We start from the raw sequence: 15,178 nt of genomic DNA, 5'->3' as shown, positions 1-15,178 counted from the left end.
TCCACACATGGAAAGGGTACTTCAGTACCTGGTGGTCCTCAGGCTCGTGGGTCTGAAGGCTGGTCTCATGGTGGTAATGTACAGATGTGCTGCTGATACAGTTCTCCAGGATAAACCATGGAGACACTCTCATACCTTCACAATTTGCTCCTTGATCAAACTGAGATCAAAGCTTATTCCTCCAAGCACCGGAATATACTTGAGGGAAAACAGCTCTTACTCCTGTGGGCACTTTGGGCCTCTGGTAGGCTCACTTAGGCTGGGTGGGGTGTGACCATTGAAGTGGGAGGGAGGCAGGAGAAGGGCACACACATCCCCTTTTCCTGTTTCTGGCTCTATATGCTGTGGTTGGAAAAGCCACCTTCATCCATAGGTCAAATCTGCAGGATCCTATAATACCCACCAGCCCATTATGCCAGGGGGAACCTTCCATGGAGCAGCCTTGTGTGGAGATCCCATCAAGGGGAGCCTTCCGCAGGGGGAGCCTTCTGCAGAGCGGCCTCGTGTGGAGATCCCACCAGGGGGAGCCTCCCGCAGGGGGAGCCTTCCGCAGAGCAGCCTTGTGTGGAGATCCCACCAGGAGGAGCCTTCCGCAGGGGGAGCCTTTCACAGAGCGGCCTTGTGTGGAGACCCCACCAGCCCATTATACCAGGGGTAGCCTTCTGCAGAGTGGCCTTGTCTGGAGATCGGGACAGTGGCGTCCACTCAGCTCTCACCTGCTTGAACTGGATGGTGATGACCAAGTGAGACCAGCTGCTGCTGGCGGCATTCATGTTGGTGGAAGCTGTGGTCCTTATTTTTGTTCCTTGTTCCATCAGCCTTTCAATTTGGGCATAGTTCTCACAGGGCACTGACTTCAGGCCTTCCACGTAAAATCCCAGCTGTTGATCTTCCCTTACTCTAAGCCCACCAGGTTTTTTGGTTCTGGACAGTAAATCTCTTATCTATAGAAAATAGAACAAATAATATAAACTTCAGGGAGGCAGGGATTGTTGTTTACTTCACTGCTGTATCTCTGCCTATATAGATGCTCAATAATAGTTATTGGATGAATGGATAAATTTCTGTAGGTATTTCATAATTTAGAGAAGTAAGAAATAGGGAAATTGCAAGCAAAAGGATAGGAAGACTGCTGTAATTAGTGAAGTCAGACGCATGCTTTTTTTTTTTTTTCCCCCAAGACAGAGTTTTGCTTTTGTTGCCCAGGCTGGAGTGCAGTGGCATGATCTCAGCTCACCGCAACCTCCGCCTCCCTGGTTCAAGTGATTCTCCTGCCTCAGCCTCCCAAGTAGCTCGGGTTATAGGCATGCACCATCATGCCTGGCTACTTTTTGTATTTTCAGTAGAGACAGGGTTTCACCATGTGGGCCAGGCTGGTCTCAAACTCCTGACCTCAGGTGATCTGCCTACCTCTGCCTCCCAAAGTGCTGGGATTACAGGTGTGAGCCACCGCACCTGGCTGGCTTTTCAAGTAAAAAAAATATATATATTATCTTTTAGAAATACAGTTTTATTGTTGTCAGGTATATATCTAGACCACTCCAACCAGACTGAGTTCCCTAAGGGTGGGTGTCTTTTTACCAGTGGATCCTCACAGTTCCTGACGCAGAGCACGCACAATGCTCATTGCATGCACAGTGCAACTGGAGCTGGGCTAACACCTGACACTTAGTTCACTGCACCGGGGGGCCGGGGAAGCTGTCTTTGCAGTGTGATGAGGCATGTGAGTAGGTATCCACAGCGGTCTGTCTATAAATAGGTGCTTCTGACGTTTTTACACTTGAACGCATTGTTCTCTTATTAACATAAATATTCTCCTAGCAATCTCGTTAACTCTATTTCATTAGCAACTCCTTTGCAGATAATAGAAAAATAAACCACCATGGCCTCTTTCTAAATTCTGTATTACAAAGTAATGAAGTCTTACTTTACTGAGAACAGTAATAAATAATAAAAATAATTAGAAGTTAGTAATGTTCAAAGTACCTAATATACGCAGAAGACACATTCTGCCTAGGTTAAGTCATGGCACAACAAATACCACTGCCCTGAGATCTCTACTTCCAAGGGAAACTTATTCAGTCTCAACAGTATTTGTGGCCAGGCACGGTGGCTCACACCTGTAGTCCCAGCACTTTGGGAGGCTGAGGCTGATGGATCATTTGAGGTCAGGAGTTCGAGACCGGCCTGGCCAAGATGGTGAAACCCCATCTCTACTAAAAATACAAAACAAATTAGCAGGGCATGTTGGCGGGCACCTGTAGTCCCAGCTACTCAGGAGGCTGAGGCAGGAGAATCACTTGAACCCGGGAGGGTGGAGATTGCAGTGAGCTGAGATCACGCCACTGCACTCCAGCCTGGGTGACAGAGTGAGACTCCGTCTCAAACAAACAAAAACAAAACCCCCGTATTTGCAACATCCTAACCAAACCAGAAAATCTGGGTAATTCTTTGGATTTTATTATGGGAGGTTTGTGTGATGATGCTTACACCAGGGCCTTAGGAGAATTCCCATGTCCTGTTGCTCTCAAAAAAGCCATGCTGAGAAGGCCAAGTAGAGTCATGCTGGGGTCCCGGCAGAGTCGGTGCAGTCTGTGTTACGTGGTGCAGAGCAACCCGGACTGAGAATCAGACCCGGCTTCTTAGTCCCGGTTCTGCCTCCAACATGTGAGACCTTTGGAGAGTCTCTGACATTCCCAGTGTTCTCCTTCTAGGAGGACAGATTAAATGATCTCTAAGCTCTCCCCAAGCTCGAGCGTCTGTGGCTTTAATTCCTAGAGTCCAGCCAAGATCGCAGATTGAAGTTTGGGGGAAGCAAAATTAGGATAACAGACATAAGGTGCCGGAGATAAAACATCAAAATGGGGACAACTGCTGCCTTAGCTAGGAAGCCTTTCTGTAATTTCCCCTGAGTGATAGAAATGATAGGAAGTGGCATCTCAGACTGAAGATATGACTGAATAAGGCTTATTAGAAAAAAGGCAAGTAGGTTTATCTGGATGGAATGAAGTACAGGGACTTGCTGCTGGCAGCAGGACCCTCCAAGTTATGCCTGGAGATCAAGAGTGACAATGGGCCGGGTGCGGTGGCTCCTGCCTGTAATCCTTTGGGAGGCCAAGGCAGGAAGATTACCTGAGGCCAGGAGTTCGAGGCCAGCCTGGGCAACACAGTGACACCCTGTCTCCACAAATTGTTGTTGTTGTTTTTAATTAGCTGGGCATGGTAGTGTGCACCTGTAGCTCCAGCTACTTGGAGGCTGAGGTAGGAGGATCACTCAAGCCCAGGAGTTTAAGGTTACAGTGAGTTATGATCGTGCCACTGTACTCCAGCCTGAGCAACAGAGACCTTGTTTCAAAAAGGAAAGAAAGGGAAAAAAAGATCACCACAACCTTGTCCCTCACCTGGGCTATGGAGAGCCTCCTAACCCCTGCTCTGCCCTGTCTGGTACTCCTTCAAGTACAGCTTCACTCTGCCCCTGGAGAAATACCTAAAACACTGATCTGATTATTTTACTCCCCCGTTTGGAAGCCTTGCTTGGTTCTCCATTGCCTGCTCATTAAAGGACTTTCCTTCTTGGCAGCCATCTTTGGCTTCATCCCCGGATGCTCCCCCTCCCCTCAGCGGCCACATACCCCCTCCCCCGACACAGGGCACTCACCTGACCCACAAATGCTAACTCTCACGTGTTAATGATTTAAAATACCCATCCTGCTGCCTGAAGTGCTGCTATTTCTATTTGCACCTTGCACCCTCGCTTCTTTGCCTCACCAAACTCATGACCCTGTTTCAAGGCCCAGCCTAACTCCTCTGCGAACAACACGGAACAGTCCTGGTGGTATTAGCTGTATCCCCGCTTCCAGGCCTCGGTCTCGGGGCCGCTCCTGCGCACACGTAACTTTGTGTCACTTTCTGCAGTGAGTGTTGCATCCTCCACTAAGCTGCTCCAGGGCAGGAATCAAGTGTTAGGTTTTATTCATCCTCAGAGTCTAGCATTCTGCCTAAAACATGAAGGATATTTAACAGACCTTATTTAATTGACTGCTGAAAGAACTGATGGAAAAAGGAGGTCTGAAAAGGATCTAAGATTGAGGCCTCTGAGCCCAAGCTAAGCCATCATATCCCCTGTGACCTGCACGTATACATCCAGATGGCCTGAAGTAACTGAAGAATCACAAAAGAAGTGAAAATGGCCTGTTCCTGCCTTAACTGGTGACATTACCTTGTGAAATTCCTTCTCCTGTCTCATCCTGGCTCAAAAGCTCCCCCACTGAGCACCTTGTGACCCCCACTCCTGCCAGCCAGAGAACAACCCCCTTTGACTGTAATTTTCCACGACCTCCCCAAATCCTACAGAACAGCCCCACCCCTGTCTCCCTTTGCTGATTCTCTTTTCGGACTCAGCTCGCCTGCACCCAGGTGAAATAAACAGCCTTGTTGCTCACACAAAGCCTGCTTGGTGGTCTCTTCACACAGGCGCGAGTGAAACTTAGGATGCCCGATTCCCATTCTCTGCTTTTCTTTCCTTCTTTTTTTTTTTTTTTTTTGAGATAGAGTCTTGCTCTGTCACCCAGGCTGGAGTGCAGTGTCGCCATCTCAGCTCACTGCAAGCTCCGCCTCCCGGGTTCACGCCATTCTCCTGCCTCAGCCTCCCGAGTAGCTGCGACTACAGGCGCCCACCACCACGCCCGGCTAATTTTTTGTATTTTTAGTAGAGACAGGATTTCACCATGTTAGCCAGGATGGTCTCGATCTCCTGACCTCATGATCCGCCTGCCTTGGCCTCCCGAAGTGCTGGGATTACAGGCGTGAGCCACCACGCCCAGCCCCGATTCTCTTACTCAGAGATAAGGAAGCAGAATTCCAGAGAGATTATCATCATGAGTGGGTGTCAGCAGGTGGACCATGATAAGATGTCCTTCCCCCCGTTCTTCCCCATGAGAACCCGGTAGTAAAGGGAGTGAGGTCCAGGGCTTTGGTAGTAAAGGGAGTGAGGTCCGGGGCTTTGGTAGTAAAGGGAGTGAGGTCCGGGGCTTTGGTGGTAAAGGGACTGAGGTCCAGGACTTTGGTGGTAAAGGGACTGAGGTCCAGGACTTTGGTAGTAAAGGGTCTGAGGTCCAGGGCTTTGGTAGTAAAGGGAGTGAGGTCCAGGGCTTTGGTGGTAAAGGGACTGAGGTCCAGGGCTTTGGTGGTAAAGGGAGTGAGGTCCAGGGCTTTGGTAGTAAAGGGACTGAGGTCCAGGGCTTTGGTGGTAAAGGGACTGAGGTCCAGGGCTTTGGTGGTAAAGGGACTGAGGTCCAGGACTTTGGTAGTAAAGGGTCTGAGGTCCAGGGCTTTGGTAGTAAAGGGAGTGAGGTCCAGGGCTTTGGTGGTAAAGGGACTGAGGTCCAGGGCTTTGGTGGTAAAGGGAGTGAGGTCCAGGGCTTCGGTAGTAAAGGGACTGAGGTCCAGGGCTTCGGTGGTAAAGGGACTGAGGTCCAGGGCTTTGGTGGTAAAGGGACTGAGGTCCAGGACTTTGGTAGTAAAGGGAGTGAGGTCCAGGGCTTTGGTGGTAAAGGGACTGAGGTCCAGGGCTTTGGTGGTAAAGGGAGTGAGGTCCAGGGCTTTGGTGGTAAACGGAGTGAGGTCCAGGGCTTTGGTAGTAAAGGGAGTGAGGTCCAGGGCTTTGGTGGTAAAGGGACTGAGGTCCAGGGCTTCGGTGGTAAAGGGAGTGAGGTCCAGGGCTTTGGTGGTAAAGGGAGTGAGGTCCGGGGCTTCGGTAGTAAAGGGAGTGAGGTCCGGGGCTTTGGTGGTAAAGGGACTGAGGTCCGGGGCTTTGGTAGTAAAGGGACTGAGGTCCGGGGCTTTGGTAGTAAAGGGAGTGAGGTCCGGGGCTTTGGTGGTAAAGGGACTGAGGTCCGGGGCTTTGGTGGTAAAGGGAGTGAGGTCCAGGGCTTCGGTAGTAAAGGGACTGAGGTCCAGGGCTTCGGTGGTAAAGGGACTGAGGTCCAGGGCTTTGGTGGTAAAGGGACTGAGGTCCAGGACTTTGGTAGTAAAGGGAGTGAGGTCCAGGGCTTCGGTAGTAAAGGGACTGAGGTCCAGGGCTTCGGTGGTAAAGGGACTGAGGTCCAGGGCTTTGGTGGTAAAGGGAGTGAGGTCCAGGGCTTCGGTAGTAAAGGGACTGAGGTCCAGGGCTTCGGTGGTAAAGGGACTGAGGTCCAGGGCTTCGGTGGTAAAGGGAGTGAGGTCCAGGGCTTCGGTAGTAAAGGGACTGAGGTCCAGGGCTTCGGTGGTAAAGGGACTGAGGTCCAGGGCTTTGGTGGTAAAGGGACTGAGGTCCAGGACTTTGGTAGTAAAGGGAGTGAGGTCCGGGGCTTCGGTAGTAAAGGGAGTGAGGTCCGGGGCTTTGGTGGTAAAGGGAGTGAGGTCCAGGGCTTTGGTGGTAAAGGGACTGAGGTCCGGGGCTTTGGTGGTAAAGGGACTGAGGTCCGGGGCTTCGGTGGTAAAGGGACTGAGGTCCAGGGCTTTGGTGGTAAAGGGAGTGAGGTCCAGGGCTTCGGTGGTAAAGGGACTGAGGTCCAGGGCTTCGGTGGTAAAGGGACTGAGGTCCAGGGCTTCGGTGGTAAAGGGACTGAGGTCCGGGGCTTTGGTGGTAAAGGGAGTGAGGTCCGGGGCTTTGGTGGTAAAGGGAGTGAGGTCCGGGGCTTTGGTGGTAAAGGGAGTGAGGTCCGGGGCTTCGGTGGTAAAGGGACTGAGGTCCGGGACTTTGGTGGTAAAGGGACTGAGGTCCAGGACTTTGGTGGTAAAGGGACTGAGGTCCAGGGCTTTGGTGGTAAAGGGAGTGAGGTCCAGGGCTTTGGTGGTAAAGGGAGTGAGGTCCGGGGCTTTGGTAGTAAAGGGAGTGAGGTCCGGGGCTTCGGTGGTAAAGGGAGTGAGGTCCAGGGCTTTGGTGGTAAAGGGAGTGAGGTCCAGGGCTTTGGTAGTAAATGGTCTGAGGTCCAGGGCTTTGGTAGTAAAGGGAGTGAGGTCCAGGGCTTCGGTGGTAAAGGGACTGAGGTCCAGGGCTTTGGTGGTAAAGGGAGTGAGGTCCAGGGCTTTGGTAGTAAATGGTCTGAGGTCCAGGGCTTTGGTAGTAAAGGGAGTGAGGTCCGGGGCTTTGGTGGTAAAGGGACTGAGGTCCAGGGCTTTGGTGGTAAAGGGAGTGAGGTCCAGGGCTTTGGTAGTAAATGGTCTGAGGTCCAGGGCTTTGGTAGTAAAGGGAGTGAGGTCCAGGGCTTCGGTGGTAAAGGGACTGAGGTCCAGGGCTTTGGTGGTAAAGGGAGTGAGGTCCAGGGCTTCGGTGGTAAAGGGAGTGAGGTCCGGGGCGTCGGTGGTAAAGGGACTGAGGTCCGGGGCTTTGGTGGTAAAGGGAGTGAGGTCCAGGGCTTTGGTAGTAAAGGGAGTGAGGTCCAGGGCTTTGGTAGTAAAGGGAGTGAGGTCCAGGGCTTTGGTGGTAAAGGGAGTGAGGTCCAGGGCTTTGGTAGTAAAGGGAGTGAGGTCCAGGGCTTTGGTAGTAAAGGGAGTGAGGTCCAGGGCTTTGGTAGTAAAGGGACTGAGGTCCAGGGCTTTGGTAGTAAAGGGAGTGAGGTCCAGGGCTTTGGTGGTAAAGGGAGTGAGGTCCAGGGCTTTGGTAGTAAAGGGAGTGAGGTCCAGGGCTTTGGTAGTAAAGGGAGTGAGGTCCAGGGCTTTGGTAGTAAAGGGACTGAGGTCCAGGGCTTCGGTAGTAAAGGGACTGAGGTCCGGGGCTTCGGTGGTAAAGGGACTGAAGTCCAGGACTTTGGTGGTAAAGGGAGTGAGGTCCAGGGCTTCGGTGGTAAAGGGAGTGAGGTCCAGGGCTTCGGTGGTAAAGGGACTGAGGTCCAGGGCTTCGGTGGTAAAGGGACTGAGGTCCAGGGCTTTGGTGGTAGAGGGACTGAGGTCCAGGGCTTTGGTAGTAAAGGGAGTGAGGTCCAGGGCTTTGGTGGTAAAGGGAGTGAGGTCCAGGGCTTCGGTGGTAAAGGGAGTGAGGTCCAGGGCTTTGGTGGTAAAGGGAGTGAGGTCCAGGGCTTTGGTGGTAAAGGGAGTGAGGTCCGGGGCTTCGGTGGTAAAGGGAGTGAGGTCCAGGGCTTTGGTGGTAGAGGGACTGAGGTCCAGGGCTTTGGTGGTAAAGGGAGTGAGGTCCAGGGCTTTGGTGGTAGAGGGACTGAGGTCCAGGGCTTTGGTGGTAAAGGGACTGAGGTCCAGGGCTTCGGTGGTAAAGGGAGTGAGGTCCAGGGCTTTGGTGGTAGAGGGACTGAGGTCCAGGGCTTTGGTGGTAAAGGGAGTGAGGTCCAGGGCTTTGGTGGTAGAGGGACTGAGGTCCAGGGCTTTGGTGGTAGAGGGACTGAGGTCCGGGGCTTTGGTAGTAAAGGGAGTGAGGTCCGGGGCTTTGGTGGTAAAGGGAGTGAGGTCCAGGGCTTTGGTGGTAAAGGGAGTGAGGTCCGGGGCTTCGGTGGTAAAGGGAGTGAGGTCCGGGGCTTTGGTAGTAAAGGGAGTGAGGTCCAGGGCTTTGGTCGTAAAGGGACTGAGGTCCAGGGCTTTGGATAGTTTCTGGGGTTCCACTGAAACTATTAGCATGTGGCCTCTGACCATAAGAAATCTACAATTACAGGCACATTTGTCAATTTATCCATTCAGCAAACATCTAGGAAGCACCCATTCTAGACTGAATATTGCATAAGTCTTGCAGATGAAACAGTATTCAAAAGGAAATCATTATTTGGAAATCACATACAGCTATGTAAATAAAATTTTACAGTACAATGTAATAAGTGCAAGGGGAAAGGGCAGAATGAAAAAAAATGCTGAAGATCCAGCTTTGGATAGGCAATGTTAGACATTTAAAAATTGAGTACATCTTCAGATGTAGCGTCTTGTTTTAAATTTTCCTTATGCAAATGCGAACTGAGCTCTGAGATGAAATGAGTTTCCAAAGTCACACGGCTGGTCAACAGGAGAGCTGGGCTTGGAAACCATCCTCTTCCGACTCTCCAGGAGCTGGTGAACCACAGCCTGTGAGCCGAATTCAGCCCACCGCCTGCTTTTGACCCTTGAGCTCTGAGTATTTTTCACGTTTTTAAATGGCTGAAACAAATGTACTATTTTGTGACATATGAAAATGATGTAACATTCAAATTTAGTGTCTATAAGTAAAGTTTCTTTGATACACAGTCAGTTGCACCTTCTCGTGTCTCGTCTACGGCTTCTCTTGAACTATGACAGCAGAGTTGAGTGCCTGCAGCAGGCACAGTGTGGCCCCCAAAGCCTGAACTATTGACTACCCGGCCCTCCTCGGGTAAAGTTTGCCAGTCCCTGTACAGTGTCATGCAGGGCGAGGTGCTGACCTTGAGCTGGATCTTAAGTTTAGTGGTGTCTTTAAGGACAGAGAAGGCAGAAACGGTGCTCCAGGCAGAGAAAGGATAGATGCGAGAAAGGGGAACGTGCTCTGGAAAGGAGGAACGGTTCCGTGTGTGAAGAGAAGGGGACGTTGATGAAGTTGGAGAGGTAGGTGGGGCTGGGCGGTCGAGGCCGGGCCAGAGTTTACAGGCAGGACAGGTGACCTGGAGTCCCAGAGATTCACTGAGCTGCAGAGTCACCCAGATTTGCATGTCAGAAACATGTCTATTACCTGTTCATTGTAAATTTCTAGCATACTGAATATAACCTGTATGGAGAAGAGCATACAAAGTAAATATTCTCTCAAAACAGTTATTTTGGGGGCAGAGAAGTGATAGGGAAACAACATAAATGTTGAATAATGGGGAAAAAGCTGATACTAAATAAAGCAAAGCTCTGTTTCAATGTGCAATATGAGGTTCTCAAATAATGATATGGAGGAAGTTCTTACTATAATTAAAAACAGATATAGGCTGGGCGCGATGGCTCACGCCTGTAATCCCAGGACTTTGGGAGGCCGAGGCCGGCGGATCACCTGAGGTCAGAAGTTCGAGACCAGCCTGGCCAACATGGTGAAACCCCGCCTCCACTAAAAACACAAAAATTAGCCAGGCAGGGTGGCGGGTGCTTGCAGTCCCAGCTGCTTGGGAGGCTGAGGCAGGAGAGTCACTTGAACCTGGGAGGCGGAGGTTGCAATGAGCTGAGATCGTGCCACTGCACTCCAGCCTGGGCGACAGAGTGAGGCTCCATCTCAAAACAACAACAAAAAGATACAAAACAGTAGTATACGTGTTTTGGTCTCGACTGGGGACAGAGAAAGGCGGTTCTTTCATGTTCACGCCCCAACCTGAACACATGTAGAGAGACTGGTCTCCACCCTCCCATGCTCTTGGACTCCTGCTAGCCAAGCTCGCACCTCTTAAGCAGGACTGGGGGACTCCGAATGGCTCTAGTCGAGAGCAAAGGCCTCAAGTACTGGCGTTTTCCCACCTCCCCCAAGAAAAAGCTGGCTTGCCTGTGAGTCACCCCGCAGTAAGTCTTGCTTGTCAGGCCGTGCAGCCACAGAGCTTCCTGTTAGCTTCTGTGTGTTTCATGTTTTTTATTTTTATTTTCTATGTGTAATATATCCATGTAAGACTGTCTCATGTTTAAAAATGAGCAAAGGGCCAAGCATTAGCAGACAGAGAAAGCCTCCAATATGAGAGAGTGGTCAAAGCAAACCAGTAGAAAGAAGGAACTCGGAAAACAGACCGAGAGAGTAAAAGGCAATGTTTTTTTCTTTCTTTTCTTTTCTTTTCTTTTTTTTTAAGACAAGCTTCTGCTGTCGCCCAGGCTGGAAATGCAGTGGTATGACCTCAGTTCACTGTAGCCTCAACCGCTGGGCTCAAGCCATTCTCCTGCCTCAGCCTCCCGAGTGGCTGGGACTACAGGATCACGCCACCACGCCCAGCCAACTTTCGTATTTTTAGTAGAGGCGGGATTTTGTCGTCTTGCTCAGGCGGGTCTTGAACTCCTGGCCTCAAGTGATATGCCCCCCTCGTCCTCTCAAAGTGCTGGGATTACAGGCATGAGCCACCGTGCTCAGCATAGAAATATTTTTTAAAGCCCTAGAAGTAATAGCCTCAAAGAAAGAATGATACTCAATTATACCCATGGAAAAAAAGAGCATTTTACTTAAAAGAACAGCTGGAGAATAAAAGAAAGTGCTTGTAAATTAAATTTATGAATGACAGCCGAAATAAAAATGCAGGAGAGTTATAATATCATTAAGGGAATCTTCTAGAATGCAGAATAAAAAAGACCAGTGGTGGCTGACACTTGGAATTCCAGCTACTTGACAGGCTGATGCCAGGAGGATCCCTTGAGCTCAGGAGTTCAAGACAAGCCTGGGCAACAGAGTGAGGCTCCATCTCTTTTAGAAAAGACCGAGAAATACAAGATAGGTTGTAAAAGATCATAAAATTAGAACATTAGTGCAAGAGGCCCAAAATCCAATTAGTAGGAATTTCAGAAAGAGAAAACAAGAAATACAGGAGATGAAATAATAAATAATATAAGAAAAGTTTCCCAGAACTGAAGGACAGGAATCTCCAGATTGAAAAAGGTCTACCAAGTGTCCAGCATGATAAATGAAAAAAGAATCATTAAGACATCAGAACATCAAGGATAATGAGAAGACCCTGAAGGCTGCAAGAGATAAACTGACTGTCAAAAAAGGTTGCATACAAAGAACTGGGGGTCAGAATGGTAGCCGACTTCCCAGCTGCAACACTAGAACTTAAAATATAATGGAGACCTTCAATATTCTCAGAATTCCATTCCTGGTAAATGTCAATCACGTGTGGAGGTACGAAAAGATATTTTCAGTTGTGCAAAGGATGAACAAAAAAGTACTCTGGATGCACCTTTTCTGAGGAAATTGCAGCAAAAAAAGAGTAAATCAAGAAAGAAGAATACATTGGATCCAGGAGTCAGGGGAGCCAACGAAGATGAAGGTTGAAGTCAAGTTCCAGAATGACAGTGTTGAGGTAGCCCTGTAGAAACAGTACCCCAAATTGTGCCAATAGAATTAATAAAATTGTAGTAGGAGAATTGAGGACTCCTGCTGAGGGAGACCCCAAAAATCATGGTACCAGTACGTTTGAGTGTATGGAGATTTGTCAATAGGCATGTGACAGTGATTTGGAGCACTTAGAAAGATTTATAGAAAAGTAAACCTACTTAAAACGGCAATTAAAAATTCCAAGAAAAATAAAATGTGGAAAGGATGTATGCATTATCTGCTGCAGCAGTGAACAATACTTGTGCAGTTAAAATGTTAACAATTAAATCCTGAGGCAGAAACTGTTAAGAAAAAATAATAAGATGTTAACAATTATTGATTTAACCAAATGTTATAATAAGCATTGTCCTAAATGTAGGGAGTATATGGGGGGAACGTATTGTGGTTGGGGAGTATTGGGGGGAGCGTACTGTGGTTGGGGAGTATGGGAGGGAACGTACTGTGGTTGGGGAGTATGGGGGGAAGGTACTGTGGTTGGGGAGTATTGGGGGGAGCGTACTGTGGTTGGGGAGTATGGGAGGGAACGTACTGTGGTTGGGGAGTATGGGAGGGAACGTACTGTGGTCGGGGAGTATGGGGGGGAACGTACTGTGATCGGGGAGTATTGGGGGGAGCGTACTGTGGTTGGGGAGTATGGGGGGAACGTACTGTGGTTGGGGAGTATGTGGGGGAACGTATTGTGGTTAAGGGGAGTATGGGGGGGAACATATTGTGGTTAAGGGAGTATGGGGGAGCGTACTGTGGTTGGGGAGTATTGGGGGGAGCGTATTGTGGTTAAGGGGAGTATGGGGGGAGCGTATTGTGGTTGGGGAGTATGGGGGGGAGCGTACTGTGGTTGGGGAGTATTGGGGGGAGCGTATTGTGGTTAAGGGGAGTATGGGGGGAGCGTATTGTGGTTGGGGAGTATGGGGGGGAACGTACTGTGGTTGGGGGGTATGGGGGGAACATATTGTGGTTGGGGAGTATGGGAGGGAACGTACTGTGGTTGGGGAGTATGGGGGGAGCGTACTGTGGTTGGGGAGTATGTGAGGGGGATGTGTTGTGGCTGGGGGCATTGGTGTGGCCGAGTTAAATTCTCTTCTACCACGATGGGAAGACAGTACATAGTGTCCAGAATTGCTTTTGCAGAAGAGACAAACCAACATTATTTTTAAATATGGAGATGGCTACCAGGGCAAACAGTGAAAAGGTTGAAGAAAGTAACTAGAGAATAGAGGGAAAGGGGAAAGGATGGGCAGGAGACTGGTGGTTTCCATTATAAGCCTTTCAGAACAATTTGAAGTTTGACAGCTTAATTGAGATATAACTCACATACCATATAATTCACCAACTTAAAATGTTCCATGCGATGGTTTTTAGTATATTCATAGAGCTGTGAAACTGTCAACAACCTAAATTTAGAATATTTTGTTTACTGACAAAAGAAAACTGTTACTCCCCTTTCTCTACCTTGTCCCCTCCCCTCCCCTCCCCTCCCCACAACATCCAGCCCAAGGCAGCTGCCAATTTCTTTTCTATCTTTATAGATTTGCTTCTCCTGGAAACTTCATTCAAATGGAATCATACAGTGTGTGGTCTTTTTTCTCTGGCTTCTTTTACTTAGAATGACACGTCCAAGGTTTGTCCACATTGTAATGTGTTAGAATTTCATTCCTTTTTAAGGCTGAATCATCCATTGTAAGGATAGACCAATTTTATTCAACTGTTCATCAGTGGATGGGTGTTTGGGCTGTTTCCACTTCGTGGCCTGTTATAAATATGCTGCCGTGGAAAATTCACGTGCGAGTTTTTGTGTGGACATATTCTTTCTCTCGGCTATTTGGGGTTTTAAACTAGACTTGTATGCCTTTGAAAATATTTGAATTAAAAATTAGAGTCTGGGCACAGTGGCTCATGTCTGTAATCCGAGAGCTTTAGGAGGCCAAGGAGGAGGGATAGCTTGAGGTCAGGAGTTTGAGACCAGCCTGGGCAACATAGCAAGACCCCAGTCTCTACAAAATATAAATATAAAAATCTAAATGAATAACTATTAGAAAGGTACTGAAATGTTAATGGTAGTTAGGTGATATTATAAATATAAAATTCTCTAACTTGAACATGTTACCATTAACATCAGAAAAATAAGATAAAAAATAATGCTCTACTGCGTTTTCATAACACCAGCTTAAACAGTCCTACCATTTTAAGAAAGCAGAACCATGAACTATGCTTACAGGCATTTGCTGACATTTTCCTGTTGTGTTTTAAAGCTAATTATGTTAATGGTACACTCCATCTTGAAAATGTCACCAGCGTTCAGTGAATCTAAAATTTGGTCTTGGGTCTCGTATGCTAGGGCGAGTAAGAGGCTATGCTCTGTGTAAAAAAACAACTTAAAAACGAAGTAATATCCTTCAGAAATAAAAACAAGTTGATTAAGACTAGAATAGAGCCACAGCCTTGGCAGAAGAGGGTGGCAAAGGGAGCCACAGACGTCAGTCGGCTAAGGTTTTGTTTTATAAACCAAATAACAATATCCAATAATAATCCCTTGTTAGTGTTAGCAATTAAGATGTCTGCTTCTAGAATATTACACCAGAGTGAGTTTCCTTGGATTTGCCTCCATATAACCAGAAAAATCCAACATCTTATTTAGCTGCAACATGATTTTGTAATCATATAAACATTTTGGTATAAAAAACAAACATTATCCTAAAATAGAGATGCTGAGAACTTCCATTTGGGGAAGGGGTCCAGAATGAAAAAATCCAATCCCTTAAAGAAAGGATTCAAGAATACGTACCTGGTGTTCTTGATTTCTCCCCTGGTTCTCAATTGCTTGAAAGAGCTCCTCACACACAGTTGGAATTATACCCTGTTTGCACCAAACCCAATCATGGAATAGCTTTTCCCAGAGCCAGTTTGGCCATAGGCTAGGAGAGTTGCATTATAGCCTTGCCAAGCACTGTCCAGAACTCCCCTGCCAAGGTCATGGAAGACGTCTCTCTGGAAAGATGACAGGTGGCATGTTCAGCACAGGCCAGTGGCGTGCAGATTTCCTCTTCCCTACTTTCTGAGTCCTCTTAAATCTGAATAAGTATCCTGACTTTCATAAATCCCACCTCGATTCATACCATATGACCTGCTTGAAATGCAGCTCAGATGCTGGCTTAGAACAGGTGGAGTGAAACTGAAAGGGATTTGTCA

At 48.4% G+C, this 15,178-nt stretch overlaps 1 protein-coding gene across 1 annotated transcript in view; it reads right to left on the bottom strand.

The window, feature by feature from the left end:
* LOC129394312 (kinesin-like protein KIF28P) overlaps positions 1–15,178 on the bottom strand; it is a 102,475-nt gene that overhangs the window by 67,824 nt on the left and 19,473 nt on the right. The window contains 4 exon segments of the mRNA XM_063596438.1: positions 717–944; positions 9,662–9,697; positions 14,775–14,848; positions 14,851–14,977. Coding sequence (XP_063452508.1) covers positions 717–944; positions 9,662–9,697; positions 14,775–14,848; positions 14,851–14,977 — 465 coding nt within the window.

This window comes from Pan paniscus, chromosome 1 (assembly GCF_029289425.2).
Source record: "Pan paniscus chromosome 1, NHGRI_mPanPan1-v2.0_pri, whole genome shotgun sequence".
Lineage (NCBI taxonomy): Eukaryota > Metazoa > Chordata > Mammalia > Primates > Hominidae > Pan > Pan paniscus.
Note: the sequence above shows the minus strand (reverse complement) of the source record. Positions and strands in the feature narration are given on the sequence as shown.